This window comes from Sinocyclocheilus anshuiensis, unplaced genomic scaffold (assembly GCF_001515605.1).
Source record: "Sinocyclocheilus anshuiensis isolate Anshui unplaced genomic scaffold, SAMN03320099.WGS_v1.1 scaffold85, whole genome shotgun sequence".
Taxonomy (NCBI): domain Eukaryota; kingdom Metazoa; phylum Chordata; class Actinopteri; order Cypriniformes; family Cyprinidae; genus Sinocyclocheilus; species Sinocyclocheilus anshuiensis.
This window is the reverse complement of record NW_015536800.1, coordinates 325,417-346,603: the sequence shown is the minus strand read 5'-3', so window position 1 is coordinate 346,603 and position 21,187 is coordinate 325,417. Positions and strand designations below refer to the sequence as shown.

General features: G+C 37.2%; 1 protein-coding gene across 1 annotated transcript in view; it reads right to left on the bottom strand.

Annotated features, from left to right (window-relative positions):
- Nucleotides 1-2,191: 2,191 nt before the first annotated feature.
- LOC107655878 (FERM and PDZ domain-containing protein 1-like) overlaps nt 2,192-21,187 on the bottom strand; it is a 32,880-nt gene continuing 13,884 nt past the window's right edge. Inside the window, exons 5-17 of the mRNA XM_016443492.1 lie at nt 16,859-16,961; nt 16,600-16,645; nt 15,566-15,670; nt 14,238-14,333; nt 13,868-13,993; nt 13,051-13,170; nt 10,493-10,629; nt 10,138-10,261; nt 9,748-9,840; nt 8,974-9,156; nt 8,719-8,863; nt 6,151-7,230; nt 2,192-5,963 (exon numbers count right to left, since the gene is read on the bottom strand). Coding sequence (XP_016298978.1) covers nt 3,289-5,963; nt 6,151-7,230; nt 8,719-8,863; nt 8,974-9,156; nt 9,748-9,840; nt 10,138-10,261; nt 10,493-10,629; nt 13,051-13,170; nt 13,868-13,993; nt 14,238-14,333; nt 15,566-15,670; nt 16,600-16,645; nt 16,859-16,961 — 5,033 coding nt within the window. The 3' untranslated portion in view covers nt 2,192-3,288. The remainder of the gene's footprint in view (nt 5,964-6,150; nt 7,231-8,718; nt 8,864-8,973; nt 9,157-9,747; nt 9,841-10,137; nt 10,262-10,492; nt 10,630-13,050; nt 13,171-13,867; nt 13,994-14,237; nt 14,334-15,565; nt 15,671-16,599; nt 16,646-16,858; nt 16,962-21,187) is intronic.

Sequence of the window (21,187 nt, the reverse complement as noted above, 5' to 3'; positions counted from 1 at the left end):
GTGTGTGTGCAACGTGACAGGTAGAGACAAGTTCAAGGTTTACTGTATATTAAATTACAAATATTCAGTCTATTGTCAATTATATTTACGTTTACTGTTCTCTACAGTAACGTTAGCCTGTTTTACCGACACAAGATGTCATTACCGCAGCTCTGGCTTATTTTATTTTTGTCATATTTTTATTTGCAAAAAATATTTTAGCACTTAAGTTGAGATGGTTTACACATTGAAATTGCAACATCTGTCATAAAAAGCTAAATATGTCATCTTTAGTGTGTATGGAAACAATTGACATCTAAGATTACTGTCTAAATTTTACACGGCATAGAGAAAACCATGAAATCTCCTATTTTGTATATTATTTTTTAATATCAGTATTTACAAAACTGCACAAAATGTGAAAAAATCTATTGAAATATATTACATTTTTGTAGAAATTAAAAAAGAAAAATGTATATAATGAACGTTATTGTAACGTTGTGGTAAGGACATTTTGTAAGAAGAAGAGTTGAAAAACATAAAAAATAAACATGTTCCAGATTAAAATCTTAATGACTCCATGCAATTTTGTTGACCTTTTTATATGTATTACAGACTCTGAAGGTTAAAATTCAAATTCACAGGTTGATTTTTTTTTATTTTTTTTATTTTGTAGAGTCAAAAGTACCCCTAGTTGCAGAAACACACATTTACGTTTCTAATTTAAGAAAAAGTAGAAAACAATGGTTATTTAGATTCAACATCCATTCATTGCAGATAGCCAATGAACATGCTTTAAAACCAACTCCATTTAAATTGTATGTGTGATATTATTATGGTATTTTCAGAAATCAATAGTACGTTTGCAAAAAAAAAAGATTAAAATGAAGACTTAACATTACTAACCTACTAAAACTTGATTCACATGGCGCTGGACTGCCTCAAGTCAGCATCTATTTTCTAAATTAATGTTATAATCTGTGAACAACCAGTCTGTGAATGTTTTTCTTTCTTTTTCTTTTCTTTTTTTTAATTGACCTTGTAACGTTTACATAAACTGTCATAACTGGACCTTCCGGTGAAAATGACAGACTTCTCTCTGGCGATGCATGCAGGACTTCATTCAATCATTTGGTCCTTTTAAACCCCACCCCTTCAAGCTTGTGTTCATCTGCCTGGGCAACACACATGCAGTTAGGTGTCAGTGATAAATCCATTGTCCCATAACAGTCAGTGCAACATAAAAAAACAAATAAAAAAAAACCTGTCTGGTATAGGCAGAGTTGATGCAAAGGCTGTTAACATGTATTGGCACTTATATGGAAGAGAATAGTGTGAAGTCTAATTAATAAAACATTCATTCGCCAGTCATTTAAATGCCATTTTAATGGGGTGAATACTGCATTACAAAGCCATTTTTCATTACTATAACCATTCATTCTATCACTGGTCATTCTTTCAATCATGCATTCATTTTTACATGCAGCCCACTATTTCAAAGGTATACAGTATGTCTATGGCTTCAGCATGCCTTATAGCAGGGATGCCCAACCCTGTTCCTGGAGATCTACCTTCCTGCAGAGTTCAGTTCCAACCCTGATCAAACACACCTGTCTGTAATTATCAAGTGCCCCTTCAGATCCTAATTAGTTGATTCAGGCCATGTCCACTGTTTGCTATTTTACACATTAAACCTTTCCAGAGTGATCTGATAAAGCCTGTACACACGGCAAGCAACCACAATTATTAGAGTATGTGGCAATACACTAATTGTGTAATATGTTAAGATTCAGGCCATGTCCACACGTACACGGGTATTTTTATAAACTGAGTTTTTCCTTCAGTTTAAAAAAAAATCTCCGTTCACATGAAAACGCAAATGCATGCTATGAAGCACTGTCAAGACCAACAGGTGGCGATATAATCTCAACCGTAAAGCCATGTTGGCCAATCAGAAGCCTGAAAAAGTCTCCAGTAGGCGGAGATAACAGCGCAGGCGCCGACAAGCCAAAAACTCCGGTTTCGCTGTCTACACGATAACACTGCAACCGGAGTTTTTGAAAATCTTCACCCTGGCAGGCGTTTTAAAAAATGTTCGGTTACAGTGACCTGGTGCTGCATTTGCGTGTGGACGAATGGCCAAACCGCGTAGAAAAATCTGCGGTTTTAAAAATAGCCACGTTCGTGTGGACAGGACCTCAGTTGCGTTTGATCAGGGTTGGAGCTGAACTCTGCAGGAAGGTAGATCTCCAGGAACAGGGTTGGGCACCCCTGCCTTATAGGAAGAGAGTGCATGGCAGCTTTTTGGTATTCAGACACATGTACTGGTGGGTAAATTACTTTGCATTTAATTTAGCCATTTAATATTCTGTCACACTCAAATTTGTAATTTTCCATATCTGTCACTTTTCAAACATTTTCTAGAATAATTTGATCATTGTAAGATTATGTGAGCGGTGCTTTGGGAAAACTGGAGAGGGAGGAATGACTGAAAAGGAAAAACTTACCAATGAAAAATAAATCAATGGCACCAAAAATTAGTCTGTTGTTTTTCCACAAAAATAATCTAATGATCCACATAAACCTCCCTTCTTGAAGTTATAACTGTAAAGCATGTGCAAAAGTTAATATAAAGTCTTTTGAATGAATCTGCATTCACGCAAAATCATTCATCCATAGGCTTTGGTATGTTCTTCTAAAGGAACACAGTAACATTACTGGCAACTCAAGTAAAATATTGTTTGTATTTAGTAAACATTTATAACCCAGGTGATTACTGCAGAAAGCTTTTATAACATTCTCTAATATAGACACTAGCAGAGAGAAGAGAATATACTGTATGTGTAACATTGGTGAGAACAGTAGTGAGAAAGCAAGAAAGAGAGCGTATGAGAGCAGATAATGTTGGAAAATACATTACGCAAAATCTCTGTCTATGCTTTCCTCATGAAGCAGAATAAATTACGGACAACCATAGTACAAAGACAGTTATGGTTTAGAATTACATTCAATACTAAATACTTAAACCCAACATACAAATACTGTGAAACAAGCTGTTTAGTACCCTGTTTAGAAATTCTGTTCTCAGTACACTTGTCATTGTAGGTTAATCCATTCAAAACATTTAAATGGTAGGTTTTATTTTTCAGTGTCTGTATGTTTGTGAGTGTGCCACTACCTTTGGACACTGCATCAATGTTAATGTTATAGATCTCAACAGTTCAATTTGAAAAACATTTGAATTATTCTGACTGGTTTCTTGCGGTTTGGAGGAAGAAAAAAAAACTACTCAATGTAACTGTTCAAAGGTCAAAGGGCAGTAAGAGTGCGAAAGAGCTGGGTGAGGCAGAAGACTGAAGTTGTTAGTGCAGTGCATTGGCGAGCCAGGAGTTTAATACTGAGATCATGACAAGTCTTTCTTTCTGTAGCACTTCCCACTAGCTCTGCTGCCCGAGCAAAGTCCTGATAAGTTTTTGCAACACTTGCTAGTCCTGTAAGTGCTTGGGCATGTCGCTCCCTGCATCGCTGGCAGCTAGAGAAACATAAGCACACGCTTGTCAGCTGTACCAGTGAGTGGAAGCTTTCAGACAACGACTTAAGTGTTTCCTCTGGCGTCTGCCCAACCCTGACCACGCGTTGGCATCCTGCTAAAAGCCCCCGAGTCTCTGCATGTAATCGCCTTTTGTTCTCTGAAAAGTGAGCCACACAGTTATCCCTGGGGTGCTCATGGACCCCATCTTGGTTCTTCATAGCGCCAGCAAGAACATTTAAGAGGGTATCCACATCCCTTTGCAAAGAAAGGAATCCTGTTGGTGGAAGGGGATATCGACGAGTCAACAGTGAAGTGATAGTATCTTCATGAAGGTCTGAAAGGAAGCAGTCAGGGGCATCCAATGGAAACAGAAGGGGACTGAGCTCTGTAGATGATGAAGCAGGCAGTACTAGATGAGGGAACGAGAGCAATGGAGAAGATGGGGAGAAAGATGCAGGAGATGCAGAGAGCGAGGAAGGAGGGACAGATGTCAAAACAGCATGTCCTGTTTCACCCTGGCTCGTTCTGCGGGAAAACTCATATACGGTGAGTTCATCATCGAAACTGGCGCTGTCAAGAACTCCACTAAAACAGTTGGTGTATACTGTATGGCAGGCCTCTAAAGGTGTTTGAGCACCCTCCATTACAGTGTCACACCCCATAGCCAGTACCGAGCTGCAGCTAAGTTCTGGTTTCTCATGTAGATTTGAGCTAGGCAAGGATTGTGGTTGGGTTATGGTAGGTTCGGACTTGCAGTTTGCAAAAACCCCACAACTAGAGGTGAAGTTATGGGGAGTTGTGCTTGAGGGAGGGTGGCTACATCCTTGTAACCCACTAGACGTTACCACCCCCCAGGGTCCGTTTAGATTCTGTGTAGTAATCACTACAGATGAGGGGCTGACTTGGAGAGAGTTGCCAGCTTTGGAGTACATGGGGGATATGGCTTTTACAGAAAACTCTTTAGGGCCAGTTTTGGTTTTCTGCTGCCCACATGCATTAGCACTAGTGTGGCTGACCTCTCTTAACTCCTCAATGACCTCAGTGACCTCTTCAGATACTATGGTAACCACTTTTACCTCTGTTACCTCAGGAGAACCTTCATTCAGCGTTACATCCTCAGTTGCCTCTTCTGCTACTTCAACTTCATTTGTTTGTAGCTGTGTTTCTGAAAGTCTTCTCACAAGCTCAACACTGCCACTGCCATTAGAACTGGCATTTAACATTTCCTGGGAACGTGATAAGTAGAGGGGAAGGTTCTGGATCTTTCCCCGCAATGTTGAGGCAGAGAGTCGCCCAAGGATGCTGGATGAACAGGGTGTAAGAAGGAACCTTTGGGCTGGTTCATAAGATGGTACACTAGAAGATAGTTCTCGGAGTGAAGGGTCACAAAAATCATCGGTTTCATCAGATTCTGGTCCTTTGACTCGCTGGGAAAATAAGTGCCTTGATGGGCAATGCAGTGCACTGTTACCAAAAGATGCAGACATGCTTTGACTTCTGCTTCTCTCTATTGGCTCCACCGAGTGCTTTCCCATCCCAAATTGTAGATGTACAGTATTGCCATCTCTGTCTATATTAGGGCTTGTGGTGTAAGATATGCTTGGGACATGAAAGTAGGGTAAACTTGATGGGGATATCTGGCCTAGTCTTGGTAGTGAGCTGCTCTTTTGAGTCACTGAACTGCCTTGGAAAAAATCTTCCATTTGTTTGGTTACCTGATCATCTCTTTGATCAAATAAAACACTGCTATCACACTGTCCTCTTGACATATCAAAGAACAAGTGACCTCCAAACAGTCTCTCAACTAGACCTCCCACTGCACCTTCCTCTTGATCATCTCTGATATGGTTACTGGTGTTTCCTTCACCCTGTAGGTCCATATGGGAGCGTACTGCTACTATAGTTGGTGATACAGTAGACATTAGTTCAGTGACTGATTTGAACTCCATGGAATCTGGTTCCATCTCTATAAGTTGCTGTTTCCGCTGATATGCTTTGTTTGAGTGTGTATCAGTAGGATTATGTAGTCCTGATCCATTGACTTTGGATGGGTTGATGGGCTTGGATTCCAGTTGCGCTGGTTCTCCTTCAGAATCGGTTAGGGATAAGACTGTAGGACATGGACCTTTATCTGAGCATCCACCATCAAAACATGGCATTCGGCCAGCACCTTGGTTGAATGATATAGATCCATAGTTTGGGATGCTATTTCCATAGCTGTTACCTAAATGATCCTGTTTTGGGAATGATACCAGGGATGTGTAATTTGTTTCCATGAATGAGCGACGCTTTTTAGATCTTTTGTTGAAATATGATGATTCAACTTGAGTAACCATTTTTCCTTCTTCCTTTTCTTTCCTCTCTAAATCCACTGCCTCTTGTTCACTTGCACAGATGCCAATCCCCCTCAGGCTTAGTGTCTGTAATATGGTGCTTGACTCTGCAGAAGTTTCTATAAAGAGAAATATCAGCAAATACATATGGTAAGTATTTGTTAGCAAAAGTACACACAACAATTTTAGGTATTTTTGTCTATTGATGGGTACAGATAACTAATTTTCACTGACTTCTTTAACTTCTACAACATGTTATAGACATATTTTGACAACATTTCATGGTGAATCTCCCCTATGTCATACCTCTTGTCATGGCAGTTGAGGAGGGTTCTTCAGGAGATGTGAATCTTTCCCAAGCATCAAAGAACTCGTCATCTGAACTGCTATCTCCAAACTCTGGTGGGGGTTGAAAGATTGGCACTGTTTCTGTCTGATTCACTTCCTCTCTTTCCTGATCTGGTTGTGTTTCCACAGGACCTGGAGGAGAGAGAGGTCGTGGAAGGCTCCGGGCACTGTCAGGGGTAACATTGGAGCAGATATTGTAATAATGTCTGGTGTCTCCTTGTTCAAATGTGAACACATAGTCTCCAGAAGGAGGTAGGCTGCTCCCAGGACATTTGGCAGGTGACCCATTTTCATGTTTTTCATTCTCTGTTCTCAATTCCTCACAATCCTCCTCTTCACTGGCTGCAGGGGGACTAGGTAGACATTCAGCAATATTTGAGAGTGCAGGAACGCAAAATAATTGGTTAATATCAGGCTCACAGTGGGAATCAGCAGAGCACAGGTCACTTTGGGAATGAGAATCATTGCTGTGCAGTTGCTGTGGAGACAATGATGGTGAATAGCGATCTTCACAGCAGTAAGAGTCTTTCACTGGTAAATGGCATGGGCGTCTGGTAGAAAAGTAGGTCATGAGGTCGTCCTCCTCTAGGGCATCTATAGAGTCACTGGACATGCTGGTCATGAAATATGACTCAGTTTGGTATGAATCAGATGCTTCAGATGATGGGTCATCGACAATGATGACACACTGAGGTTGTTGAGCCTTTTTCTCTTGCTCTTCGTCTTCCTTTTCTGTGCCCACTCTCTCGTTGTCTCTTTCTACCGTTTTTCCATTATTACCAAGCATAGATTCATGGATGGTTTCTTTGTCCTCCTCCCTTTCCTTCTTCTCAACCACCTCCTCTTCTTTGCCTCCTTCCGTCTCCACCTCTTCATCTTTTTCTATGTAACTTTGTTCTTTTTCGGTTTCTTCTGGTAGCTTATCACTGGGTTTAACTGCTGTGTTGTTACTTCTGGCAGTGCTAGCAACATGAGCAAGGAGAGCATCCACGTCTGTGTCTGAGTCGTCAGAGTCACTGCCACAGTGTGACACATAACCTATACACAATGGCAGAAGCACAGATAAAATCACACTGTGAAAATTGTCTTTGTCAACATGCAAACAGTGGTCACATTTTTCACAATTCCTTAGATATAAAGTATAGGGTGGCTACATACTCGCTACTCACAATTAGTTCCTATTGTTTTTGTCACATTGTTTTTTTTATAGTAATCACATAAATGTCATATATACCTTGTGATTTTATAGGCTATAAATGCAAACAGTTTCCACTGTTAAAAAGTCTGTGTACATTTTTTATTTACTTATTTATTTTTGTTTTGCTATTTTTAGAAAATTGTTACAACCAGAGTATGTGAGCAGTGTAGAGTGAAAGTGGAGTGCTTAGATTCTGCCTGAAGCATTAATCTTTTTTTATTTTCTCAAATCAGAGCAACAGTTTTCTCTTGTTTAAAGAGGCTTTCTAAGAGTTTTCAAAATGTTCAAAATGCATCAAAGCTCACATTATGGCTGTCAAAATGGCTGAAAAACAAAATTCGAATTTTGTGCTTAAATATGATCAAAATTCTAATTATATTCGAATTTAAAATGCATAATTTCAGTTAGGGTAAAGAAAAGCTTTTGGTTTTTCTCCTGAGGCCACAAGAGGGCGCATCGAGCATAAGAGATAACATGACTATCTGTGAAAAAAAGTGCATAATGTTTAAAATAATGTTTATAAACCAATTATAATTAATTAAGTTGCTTAAACAACTATAATCAAAACAGCATCATGTATGCATTCATAGTTTAATACAAAAGGCCGAAAGCCAATCACACAGAGTACATTTTTCGTTTAAAAACACGAGTTGCAGTGGGATGGGGGAAAAAACCCCCGCCCATAAAGTCTCGAGATATGTTTTTCAAAGTTGAACTAAACATGTGGCTCTTTTGTGCGAGATGCGAGTGCAACGGTGATAGATGTCCCTCTAGAAAATGTGCGAAATATGCGTTCTGTGTGAACGGCTTGGTTTCAGTTTTGACGTAAACAAGATTCGAGATATGTTTTTTCAAAGTTGAACTTGCATTAATTTTACATGGCTTTCTAAACAAGCGGTTCTCTTGTGCGAGACACGAGTGCAACGGTGATAGATGCGTGAAATATGCGTTCTGTGTGAACGGTTTGGTTTCAGTTTTGACGTAAACAAGACCTTCTCTGCATTGATGTTCTCTTTTCCCGCAATATTTGTAATCAACAATGCAGCAGCGCCGCATCTAGTGGCTTCAACTGGATAGGCTAACAAAAACATTCAAATGTAATGACACTTACATCGTCATCGCATCTCGTGCGGCACTGATAAGGCAGCCTCCTTAACGCACACCTAAAATTCGAATGCAACGGTTTTGCATTCGAATGTGGATTTTTATTTTAAATTTGACGAATATTCGAAATTCAAAATTTTTTTTTGACAGCCCTAGCTCACATGGATTTTTTTCAACTTTGCCAGACCAAAGAATTCAGTTAAACAGACAAATAGGTTGCATACCCTCCTCTGCTGATATGCGGTGGCTCTTTGTATTAGTTGACCAGGGGAACACACAGACCTGGGGGTCCACAAGCAGTTTGCAGTATCCAGCAACTAGACACGATAAATCTTTAGCTGCCACTGACTCCATCAGCAAGGTTATTGGCTGACAGGAAAAGTGTGAAATAAAGACAGAGCAGAGAGAACAATGAAAGGATTATACTGAGTGTACATATATGTAGATGCAAGTACAAGCATGTACTGTATATTATATACCTTTATATCCTGCAGGTAGATCTTGACCAGACTAACCCTGTCAGACTCAGGTAATAGTTCCACTCTTGTAATGCAGCTGAATTCAGTTAGTGTGGTCATGATGCTCAGCTTGTGGTTGATCACCTGACTCACCCCACATTGAGCTCCCACCAACAAACTCACCGTTGACTCTCTGTCCTGCAGCTAGTAAATAGAGAGAGAGTGAGATAGAGAGAGTGAAAGAAGGGTATGTGATACACAAAGACTGATATGTGGAATAATGGACAGCAGGGAAAAAATGGAAGGATGGGGATAAACCAAAATGATTTTCAGTACAGTACATCTTCAGTTCATTGTTTTACCTAGACATACAGTCTGTCTGAAGTACATAAAACAGAAAGGTATGACACATTTCTATGGAAAGCAAAGGGCTCAATATCCTTTACTTGCCTTGTTATGCCTTGCAAACATGCGTATTTTTAATGTTATGTTTTAAATATTTTCTCACATATACAGTCACTAAAACGTACAAAGTATACCATTCGAATAATTTGTGGTCAGTGAGTTATGTATGTATGTACGTACAGTATGTATGTATTTATTTATTTTGTTCAGGTTAGGTCTCTCTGATTTTCTGACATTTTAAATGGCATTTTGGTGTGTGATCTGGATGAAAGATGTAAAGCCATTGCATGTGTAAATGCAGGTAGGGTACATTTACCGGCAAAATTTTACTGCAGTTTAATGGATTTCATGTCTGAAAGTGGCTATTAAGACTCAGAATGCATATCTTACCATCATAGTGGCACTAAAAGTCTTTCCTCCATAGGACCTGAGTCCAGACATCTCATTCAAGTAGTTCAGTCTAGCTTGATCCACTGAGATCACCTTTGAAAACATCCCACATATTGAAAATATAATGTGAATACACATCATACTGTACTTCACTAACAAAGAATACCAAGAGAATCAGTCTAAAACCTTGGTATTTTTCACACAAACCATGATATTCTTTCAAAGTAAAAACCCATGGTACTGTTTATTATAATTTAAAATCATTACTGGCACATATTGGTACTTTTTGTAGGTTTTTAATTTGAGAGTTTTTCTGTATATAATGTAAATGATTTACATTCTTCCACACAATGCCCTGGGGAAAAAACACACATGTACACATGCACAAACCTTTTGCTTGGGCTCCTGAGACAAAATCTTTTTTATGTGGTAACTGATGGCTTTCTTCAAGTCCTTTTCTCTCATGTTTCGCAGTAAGGTGTGGGATACAAAGCTTTCAATACCCCACTCTTTCCTTCAGACAGAAATAGTACAGACCGTGTAGAATAGTATTACACACACATACATTTTCATCAAATATTAATATATACTTAAGTATTAATAAGTATTAATTTCTTTTAAAAATCGTACTGACCTCAAATTTTTGAATAGTAGTGTACTTACTAAGATGAACAACTAATGTAGCAGCAAGCTTTCTTATGTAGTATGGATACGTATGACAGTGTTAGTGTGTGTGTGTACTCACATGATGGCCTTCAGTGGTGTTTTAAGGGATTGTCCACTGCTGGCTAGCTTTTCCTGCACATGTAGAGCAGCCAGTCTGAGAGCTGAATTACATTTCATCTCCACTGCAAACCTTTCCTGCAATACATCACTCACGCTCTATACACGCACGCGCGCACACACACACACACAAAATCAGAGATTAGAGATTTTTGTAGTTGACTAATAGTTGTTAATTTAAGCCATCAGTCAGCTAATCACACATTGATCACATTTATATTAATTTAATTACTTAAATATAAGTAAAATGCACTCAAGCACACAAAACACAGCGAGAGTAATGACTATGAATGTCCGGGAAAAAAAATAGCAAGAAGATATTTTAAATATTTATTAATAAACTACTGTTTCTGAGTAGTGTCGGCTGCAAAGATGAAGTTGACTCGCCATCTTCACAGTACAGAGGACACACCTTCAGAGAAAAATGCACCTTTCATACGGATTACATAATCAGAGCGTTTATGTTTTCGATTTTAAATGGTTCATTTAAAAATAGACATTTCAAGCTTCTAGATGTATTTTATGGAAGCATATAGGTAGCGAAATTCAATTTAAAATGCAATATGCAAAATGGCAATGCAATATTCAAAATGGCAACGCAATATTCAAAATGGCATTTGTATTTCTGTATTTAAATTTACATTTTCCATTACCCATACGTGCAAAGTTTGTTGCAAAAGGAAAAATGAAAATTAAATTATATAATTTACATTTGCCATTTCCAACAGTAGTCTTAATATGTAAATTGCATGCAAATTTGAACGCTTTATAAGTTGCGAAATTAAAATGAAAATGTATAACACAAATTGATTTGATATGTGTAACATGTCCAAGCAGAAATGGTAGCAAAATGATCATTTAAATGCTATTTGTCCTAAATGCATTTAGACTAACAGTTAGAACACGTAGGATTGCATTTTCATCATGACGGCGTGGGATATTTGTAGCAAAATTCAATTTGAAAATGCATTCCGAGCTGACCACGCCCACCCTCCGTCAATCATTTCCTGCATCCTGCTGTACTTCCCTGAATAAGTCTGATTGCATTGCCATTTTGCATATTGCATTTTAAATTGAATTTCGCTACCTATATGCTTCCATAGTATTTCTCACATCTGTGAGGCAAGCAGTCTATACGCGGAGTTTCAGTTAATTTTTAGTTTTTTTTATTTTACAAAAGCACGTTTTGTTGATATTGTGAATGTACACAAAAAACCCTTTACAGTTTCAAATGATGTATTACTTTTATCTGTATGAGCAAAAATGACGGCATATTTTGTTTCCACTGTTATAAAAAAAAAAAAAATGGCAGTGATTGCGTCGGTGCCGCAATGTCATGCAGTAGGCGCGCTAATAGCTTCCACACTCAACACAAACATTTCAATATGTATCAATAGTCCACATTTAGTTCATGTTAGAGCGCACAGCCATATAAAGTTGCTACTACTTACATGTTTCACTTTCAAATGATAATCCATATTTGAGATCGATGAATGATGAGCGATCATTTGGATTTCATGCCTGATATACTGTAATTACCTCAACGACCAGCTGTTACTGATCCTCACAGACACGAACCATGTTTTTTGCGACCAACCAATTAATAAAATGTTAGTACTATAAGCTTCTCTTTGACAAATGTTTAGTGACTATTAGAGGGGCAGGCCTAGTAATTACGACTACCGACTAAACCTAAAAACAATATTTGCTTTATGAACTGATTTCCAATTGAGGCTTTGTTACAATTAGCTCACAATTGAGGACAAACTGGTCACTAAACTAAGTATGCAAACAAAAAGACATTACAAAAATTTGTATTTTACAGGAATAGTTTACCCAAAAATGATAATTTACTGAAAATGTAGCATTTTATCACTTGCTCACCCAATAAGAGTTGGGTAAAAAAGTAACCCAGACAACTTCATTCCATCAATTAGCGTTTTGTGAAAAGAAAAGCTGTATGTTTGTAAGGAGCAAATCCATCATTAAGATACTTTATTATCAAACCATTGCTCCTGGCCAAAATATGAGTCCATAATCTATAATAACACTTCCTCCAGCAAAAAAGTCCACCCCCTATTGTCCTCTCACATCAAAAACCACTATCAAATTTTTTTTTTTTGATCTTTTTGGGACTGTTTTCGCTTGTAAAAGGTGCTTGACCTTCACATATTTCTCACCTGATTCAGACTAGATGACTTTTTCACAGCAGAAAGCAGTAATATGGACAGAGGACTCTGATTTTAGCCAAAAGTTAAAAACATCTTAATGAAGGATTTTTTATTAGCAGCATGCAGATTTTTCCTTCACAAGACGTTAATTGATGGACTATTTGATGGAGTTGTGTGGATTATTGTGATCAGCTGTTTGAACTCTTTTACACTGCTGCTCTAAATTTCTCAAAATCTGTTCTGATGAAGAAACAGACTTATCAGCATCTTGGATGTCCTGAGATGTCCTACATTTTTAGCAAATTTTTAGGCAACTTTTCTTTATATACAACCAGATACAAGCACACACCTGTAAGTATAGATACTCAAATGCCACAGGATCTTCTTTGAGCATGCTCTTAAAGTCTCTAGGTAGAAAGCAGACACGGAACAGACACCTGTAGTCGTGAGTCTCCTTCTTTTCAACCACCTGTCACACGCATACAGAGTATTATTAGATATATATATATACTGTATTTTGGCCATTTAAGAATTACAGATGAGTGTAGAAAGAAGTAGCCTTGGTCACACTTTATTTTAAGGTCCAGTTCTCACTATTAACTAACTATTAACTATGACTTTTACCTCAGTAATCTCTTAATTTGCTGCTTATTAATAGTTAGTAAAGTAGTTAAGTTTAGGTAAGGGGTAGGATTAAGGGATCTAAAATATGATCATGCAGTATAAGGCATTAACATGTGCTTTATATAGTAATAAACAGCCAATATGCTAATAATATGCATGCTAGTTAATAGTGAAAATTGGTCCTTAAAATAAAGTGTCACCTAAAGAATATACTCTTTTCAATGTAAGGAAAGTTAATGAGGAATGTAAATGTCAAAACAGCACCATGAAATTAGAAAGAAGGATTTCTGAGTCACGTGACAGCTTCATGTAAGAAATTCACACTCACTAAACAACTTTTGGACTATTTTTATGATTTTAGTTCTTGACAACCCACATACTTATTCAATTTTATTATTAGAAGTGGTGGTAAGTGGCTAGGATATTCTTCGTTTTTTTCCCCATAGAACAGAGTAAGTCCCACAGGTTTGGAACAACATAAGGATTAATAATGAATAACTTGTGTGCATTTTCGTGTGGACCTTTACTATGTTTGTGTGTACCTTTTGAATAATCTCTTCTTCGTGCAATAGATATAGTTTGCTGATGCTGTACTGTTGTTCCAGCACCAGAGAGAAGTGTTCGATACGGGTGATTGAGAGTTTCTCCTTCAGAGTCATTACTATGTCCTGGTGATTACATAAGAGGATATGTGAAACATGTGAAAGTATATAGAGGACATTAATGCACAGCACAGGTTAAAGCTAAGAAGACCTCCCTTTTAGGGCAATGTGATGGTACCATGGTACAGTCATGGTATTAAATGGCAATTTTGCTTATTTTATTTTTGGATGACAATCATAAAATAGGCAATATAATTAATGCTGACTGAAAAATAAACACATCAGACTTTAGGTAATATGTCTACAGTACCTTAACAGTGGTTTTAGATTCAAACTTGAAAGCCTTCGTTTGGCCATTTTCCAGATAGACTTTCAGAACATTGGGCAGGAACAGCAGAGAGTTACCCTGGAGGTCAGAGGTCAATATACAGTCAAACCAAAATTTATTCAGACACCTTCAACATTTCTCACATTATCACAGTTTATTCGCTATAGTTTAGAAAATGGTAATAAAATATGACAAGAAAATAAGAGTTAAACTGTGTCAGAACAAATTCATCTTGATAATGCCATCCTTCTGTTAGACTGTCTCACAAATGAATTAGGTTGAATAGCTGTCAGCTGTTAAATTTAAGTACACATTTAGATAATACCAATTTAGGTCAACCAGTTACCAAGCAATGCTTAAATTTGTTGTCTGTGGTGTAAAAAGGTCACATTAGCAATTAAAGAAAAACACTTAAGCAAAACATGGTCAGGTCAAAGTGTCTGAATAATTTTTGTTCCAGATTTTTTATCAATTTTACTGGTAGTCCACTGTATGAAGAATTTTTGGGTATATTATGTCACAGTTTACTTTATTTTGCTATCCTCACTTACATAAATGAACTATAGTGTCTTGCACCCACTAGTAAAAAAATATAAAAAATTAAATCTGGTGTCTGAATAATTTTTGGTTTGAATGTAGCATCCAAGGTCAATATACATATTTTAAAAAATATAATAATATATGTAAAATACTTAATAGTAATGGTAGTGAATATGCTGTATTATAAAACTGCCTGTTTCAACACAGTGTTAAAACATTTCTAGTCAAGCCAAATTGATCAGTATTATTATCATATTTAAAAAAAAAAAGATTTAAGCCCTCTAAAAGCTGCATACATAAAAGATAAACAGTTTTATCACTGCCTTAGTTATGTGGTGTGCTTGATAATGTGCTTGTTTAATTAGATGAACATCCTCACGTCAGTCCACCTGAAGACACATTCAAAAACGTTTTTTAGGTAGACTATTTCTTTAAGGTACTCTATCATAAATATTAATTATGATAAATCCCACCACCTATATGAACTGCAGCTATACTATACACCATGTCAGCTCAGCTATACAAAGATTATGATTAATGGTTAATTGAATAATTAATAAATTACTGATAAATTATTTACTGAGGTTTTGCCCAAAACTGGGTAGACTGCCAACTGCTCTCCCTCTCAATGCCTCTCTATTGTTCTGCATCTTTTGTTCATATTCTCGCTTTCATTTTCTTTATCACTCACTCACTTTATCTTCTTTTTGTTAATAAGCACATGTGAATATTCCATTAGTAACAGCATGAATGAATTAAATGTGTCAAACCTGTGAGTGACCATTGACCACCACCTCCTCTGCAAACCTCACTTTAACTGGGTTTGACTTCAGCTTGGCTCTCTTCTCTGGAGTTATAAAGGATGACTTTGGCCCCTATAGCACATCCATAATGACAAATGGCATGATTATGGACATGTCTGATATGTCAGTGACATATTATTTCAACATTCATTGCAGAATTGCATTGGCATGGAAAAATGTCTCTGCATTGACTGTGACATACTGTACCTGTCACTGATAAATAAAGTAAACAGGGAGATGTCAAAATGTCTGTTTTTCCTCTTTACAACCCTTACAAAAAAAAAGGTACGGTGGTAGTACCATGTTGCAGGAATGATATCAGATAATTTCTTGGGATGTTATCATGGTCCTGAATGAATACCATATTCAAATCATATTCTATATATATATATATATATATATATATATATATATATATTGCAAGGATATGGGAATGTTTTTTTCTTCCACTAAATTTCTCACTATTAAATTACATTTTGTGATTTTTTTTTTTCTCCAGACCCCCACCCTCTGTAGGTCCCCATCCCCGAGATTGAAATCTTGCACATGCATCTTTATGTAATTTGTATGCTTTCCTGATGAACATGGGAATTCTGCTGAATAAATGTATATAATAGATGTATATGTCTACAGAATTCTGCTGAATAGATGCACATATGATAAAATGTGTTTAATAGGGTTATTGAAAGCTGGAAGCATAATAAAGGTAGACAAAATAAATGGACAAATAAGCGATGAGAGATGTGCACTTTACCAGGAACTTCATATTCTGCAGAAATTTAGTGAGCTTTCTGCTGAGCTCTGTGGGCACAGATTTCCTTTGGGCCTGATTATTATAAAAAACTTTTGGTCATCATTTCTGCCTGCTGCTATAATGTAGCACAACACCACATCCTCCTGCCATGCCTCATTCAGACATAACAGTGTGTGTGTGTACGAAAGAGAGAGAGAGAGAGAGAGAGAGAGAGGGTGAGTCTCTAACTGTGTGCATGTACACTTACCACAGTATTTCTTAGTACAGTCAGTACTATGGTGTTCTGGCATTCTCTGTAAATAAGTTGAAAAGAGTATGGCAGAATTAGTGGTACAGATGCAGCTCGAGTCACTAGTTGTACCGTTTCCCCATGTTCTGAAGATACCTATTTATTATAAATTTGGCCACATGAAAAATTACTTAAATATTAGGTAAAACTGGACATCTGGGCAGCCAGATATAGCTAATTTTGTAGTTTCACATAAACACTTACACCTGCAACATACCTGATGATGTCAGCAGCCTGCTCTGTAGATAGATCATCAATGGCAACATAGTTTATTTTAAAAAGTTGGTCACCAGGGACAAGCTTTCCATCAGCAGGGCCACCTATAAAAACAGACAAACATACTATGATACTGTAGCAGTTTATGTTGTCCTCATTACTGGCTGTGTTACTAGTTATTTGGCTGTGGGGTAACCAGATGGCTTCAGCCATTCCAAGAGTAGGGTTTCCTGTAGACACAACTCCATGTGCCAAGCAAGTCAGCCAACATTTTGCTGTACATGCAGGCTATACATGCAAATAGCCGATGGGTCACATTTTCAATTATCAAACTTATGTTCAGTGAACATTTAAAAATGTCTGTATAACTGAATCAGATTTATTTGCCCTACTAAAGATAAAAGCTTTAACACTTTACAGTAAGGTCTCATTTCTTAAAGGGATAGTTTACCCAAATATGAAAATTCTGTCATTAATTACTCACCCTCATGTTGTTCCAAACCCATAAGACCTTCGTTCATCGTCAAAACATAAATTAAAGGTGCAGTAGGAGATCTTGGAAAATGCTAACTTTAGCCTGATAGCACTGAAAGTGAACGTCCCACCCTCCCTGCAATCGTCATCCAAAGCCACGCCCCTGAACGCATATACGCTCACAGACCAGAATACCAGAGACAACGTTACTACAATAGGCTACATCAGCAGTTTCCAATTCCAGTCCTTGCAGCCCACCCCCCCACCCCGCACATTTCATATGTATCTCTTATCACGTGCGACGTTTGTTCTATTCGATCGTAAGTGCCCTGCAAAGTGGACATCACCGGATATTCCACCATCCAGTTCGAAGCGAGCGTATAAGTTCCATACAAAGGGCATTAAAGTGTGCGAGACGTAAATTTAAATATTTACAAAAGTATATTATGTCACACCTAAAAAGCAAGCTTCTGGTCGGATCTGTGACCTAGTGCAGTGGTTCTCAATTCCAGTCCTCGTGACACCCCACTCTGCACATTTTGTATCGTCACTTCAGACGTTTATTCTATTCGACCGTAAGTGCCCTGCGAAGTGTACTTAGGATATTCCGCCATGATTCCAGTTCGAAGGGAGCGTATGTGTTCCATTCAAAGGCATTAAAGTGTGCAAGGCGCAAATTTAAATTGTGTTTATTTACAGAGGTATATTATGTCACACTTCACACTTCTCTATAGTAAGTTTCGTCTGTGTGTGAAGACGCTGCAGGCAGTGGCGTAGTGCAGATCCGTGAATGAGTGTTCCAAAGTGAAGTAAACTTCAACGGATTTCCCCTGCTCAGGGAGTAGGGAGCAATGAACACTATGTAGGGCGCATGTCAATCGGAACACAATTCATGCACGTAGCTCTCTTCTAATGAGCTGGTTATCTGAATCAGATGTGTTAACTAAGCGAGACATGGGGCGTGAGGACTGGATTTGGAACCACTGGGCTACATCATGTGTCATTCTTTATAGTACAGTTAGTAAAATTACTACAATTTTATAGTACAGTTAGTAAAAGTACGACAATACCAGGAAGGAAGATCGGGTTGTTGATGTTTGCCATTCTCGCTCTGTCTGCTCAGCATGCGTGAACGCGCTGATGACGTCTCCTGTCTGTGCAAACAGGGTGCGCAGAGGTATGCTAATACATACGTTGACAGGCAGGTAGGAAAGCCAATTAAAACGCTCAGACTGAGCATTTTGATTGGACGAACATTTCTTGGTCCTACTCCTTCCACAGAATATATAAATACATATAAATAGATTTAGACCACTTAACCCTCTCCCGCACGCATTATGATAGACCTATAGAAAAAAATATTTGAATCTTTTTCTTTTCTAAGAATGGCTTAACTTGAAGTGCTGTAAAAAAAAAATTGGAAAAAAAAATATTATTTTAAGGTACTTTATGATATGTTGCCATACGGCAACAGCATACTATAGTGGATCTAACTTAGAATAAGTGTAAGCTTACTTATAATTAATATTTTTCCTCAGAAATGTTGTTTGTGTTGATTCAATTGGTGCTATTATAAGCTTTAACACAATACTTACAGTATAATTGACACCTTATACATACTTTCCAACAACTTGTGCTTTTATTTATTCCATTCTTTTTTGCTGAATAATGATTTATAATTTTTGAATTGCATTACATTTTTCATGAATATTATTTAAATTGCAAATGTATACGGTTAAAACAAATATATACTGTATATCATCATGTATCATAAAACATTGACATAAAACCAAAAACATTGCAGTTCATGAAAATTCAGCATTACACAATCTTACACAATCTTATGAGAGGAAGACTATGAACATGAGACTATGAACATGACTCATAACAGTGATGTTTCCGATTTTTTTGTAGAAGTGACACGGACTGGTCCTTGTTTGTTACTGACGTTTTAGTTTGCTTAACTACTGACAAGAGACGGCAGTCTGTCAGAAATCTCACCACAGAAAAAAAACTACATGTCATGTGACTTAACCAAAGCACATCACTGGCTAAACTAAGGTCTTCTCTTTCCAACAAAAAGAAGAAAAAAACAACCAAGATTGTTCTCTTAAAGAGACAGTGGCAAGGAAATGAACACAACGAGTATGTTGCCATATGGCCACACCATGCGGTAGAGGGTTAAACATCTTTCCATCCTTATGCAGTAGCACGTCTTTGATTGGTCCATTCTGGCCAGCGGTGAGAAAAGTAACGCCATGGATGCGATTCTTCAGCAATGATTCTGGTTATTGAAGTTTTGCAATAGGGTTATATTTTGATAACAATGTTTGACGTTGTCACATGTAATTGTAAAGACCCTTGTAATAATGTACACCTCTGCACATCTGATATGGCTTAATAATATATTAGCCTAAAAAAAGAGGCAGAAAAAGAGGCAGATAGGCTATTCAATCCAATAACCCAATTCAATTAAAGCACAATATACAGTATATGTGCTACAGATAAATCTTAGTTTTCTCAATGCAACATTAAACATCTTTCTTTTAAGAATTTCTTTAAAGAATTTAACACTTATTGGGATTAAGAAAATTGTAATATGATTTACTGTAACATCCTTGGCTAGTTTACACTCTCTCACAAAGGTGAGACTTTGTGGTTCATTGCTTGTAACATGAGCAAGACCAGTGGAACATTTGTCAAAAGCATTTAAACACTTTATATGAGAGGTGTTAGCCACAGGTATACAAAGCAGTGCAGATGTAGGCCTATCTTAAGGGTAGGCTAAATTATGAAAAAGTTATTCAGCTTATGTTGTTGTAACTGAAGACAGATTTCAGGCGAAACATCTGTGATTTGTAACTTCCTCTGATTTTGAATTGAATAAACAGCTGAAAAGAGACATTTGACACTGTCCAACAATTTTCATGAGATGCATTTTTGTCCTTTTTGGAGCTAGAACTTTTACTTCTTTGAAGGTGAAAGAGTAACTTTGCCATGTCTACATCTAATTTTGTAACAGCTTTAATAAAAATACAACAACAACACATGTGTTTAACACTAGAAATATATTACAAATAATATAGTATTCAGACTAACAGTTATTATTCCAATATTTCTACTTATGAACATGAAATATTAATTTGAATTTAAATTAGACTATCATGTGAGGAGAAAGACAGCAGAGGCATGAAACATCTAGGAAATAAGTTACTTGGAACAACAAATACAGTTTACACAAACAATTCTGACCAGAATACACATAAAGACAACTAGCCTAACAGGTTAACATCAAAATCACAGTTTATGGTCACATTTTGACCCAAATCTGTTAACTGATCTGTTAAAGTCTCTGCAGCTCGACACCATATGAGCAGATCTGTGAAATAAAACACACACACACACACACACACACAAACACACACACACACACAATATGGATTATTATGGTCTCAAAAAACATAAATCAACTTATAAAGAAAAAGAAAACATTCATGAAGTACAATAAACTCACAGAGAAGAAGCTGCATGATCTTCAGGAGGTTAAAAGACTTCAGCATGATGCAGCCTTGTTTCTTTCACACGACTTCAGAGCAGCTTTCTTAATAACAGGGGGACTTTAACCACAGTCAAGAGGAAGGGCAGGTTTGCTTCTGATCTAGTGCTTTGACTGTTCGTTCAAAACTCAACTATTGACCTACATATAATCTGTTGTCATTAAAAATGATAATAATAAAATAAAATAAAAATAAAATGTTTAATCTTTATGCAAAGCAACAGGAGCTGAGAAAGCTGCACTGGTCTCTTCACATAGCCACTGGTGCTCTTTGGATAAATTGGAGGTAGATATAAAAAA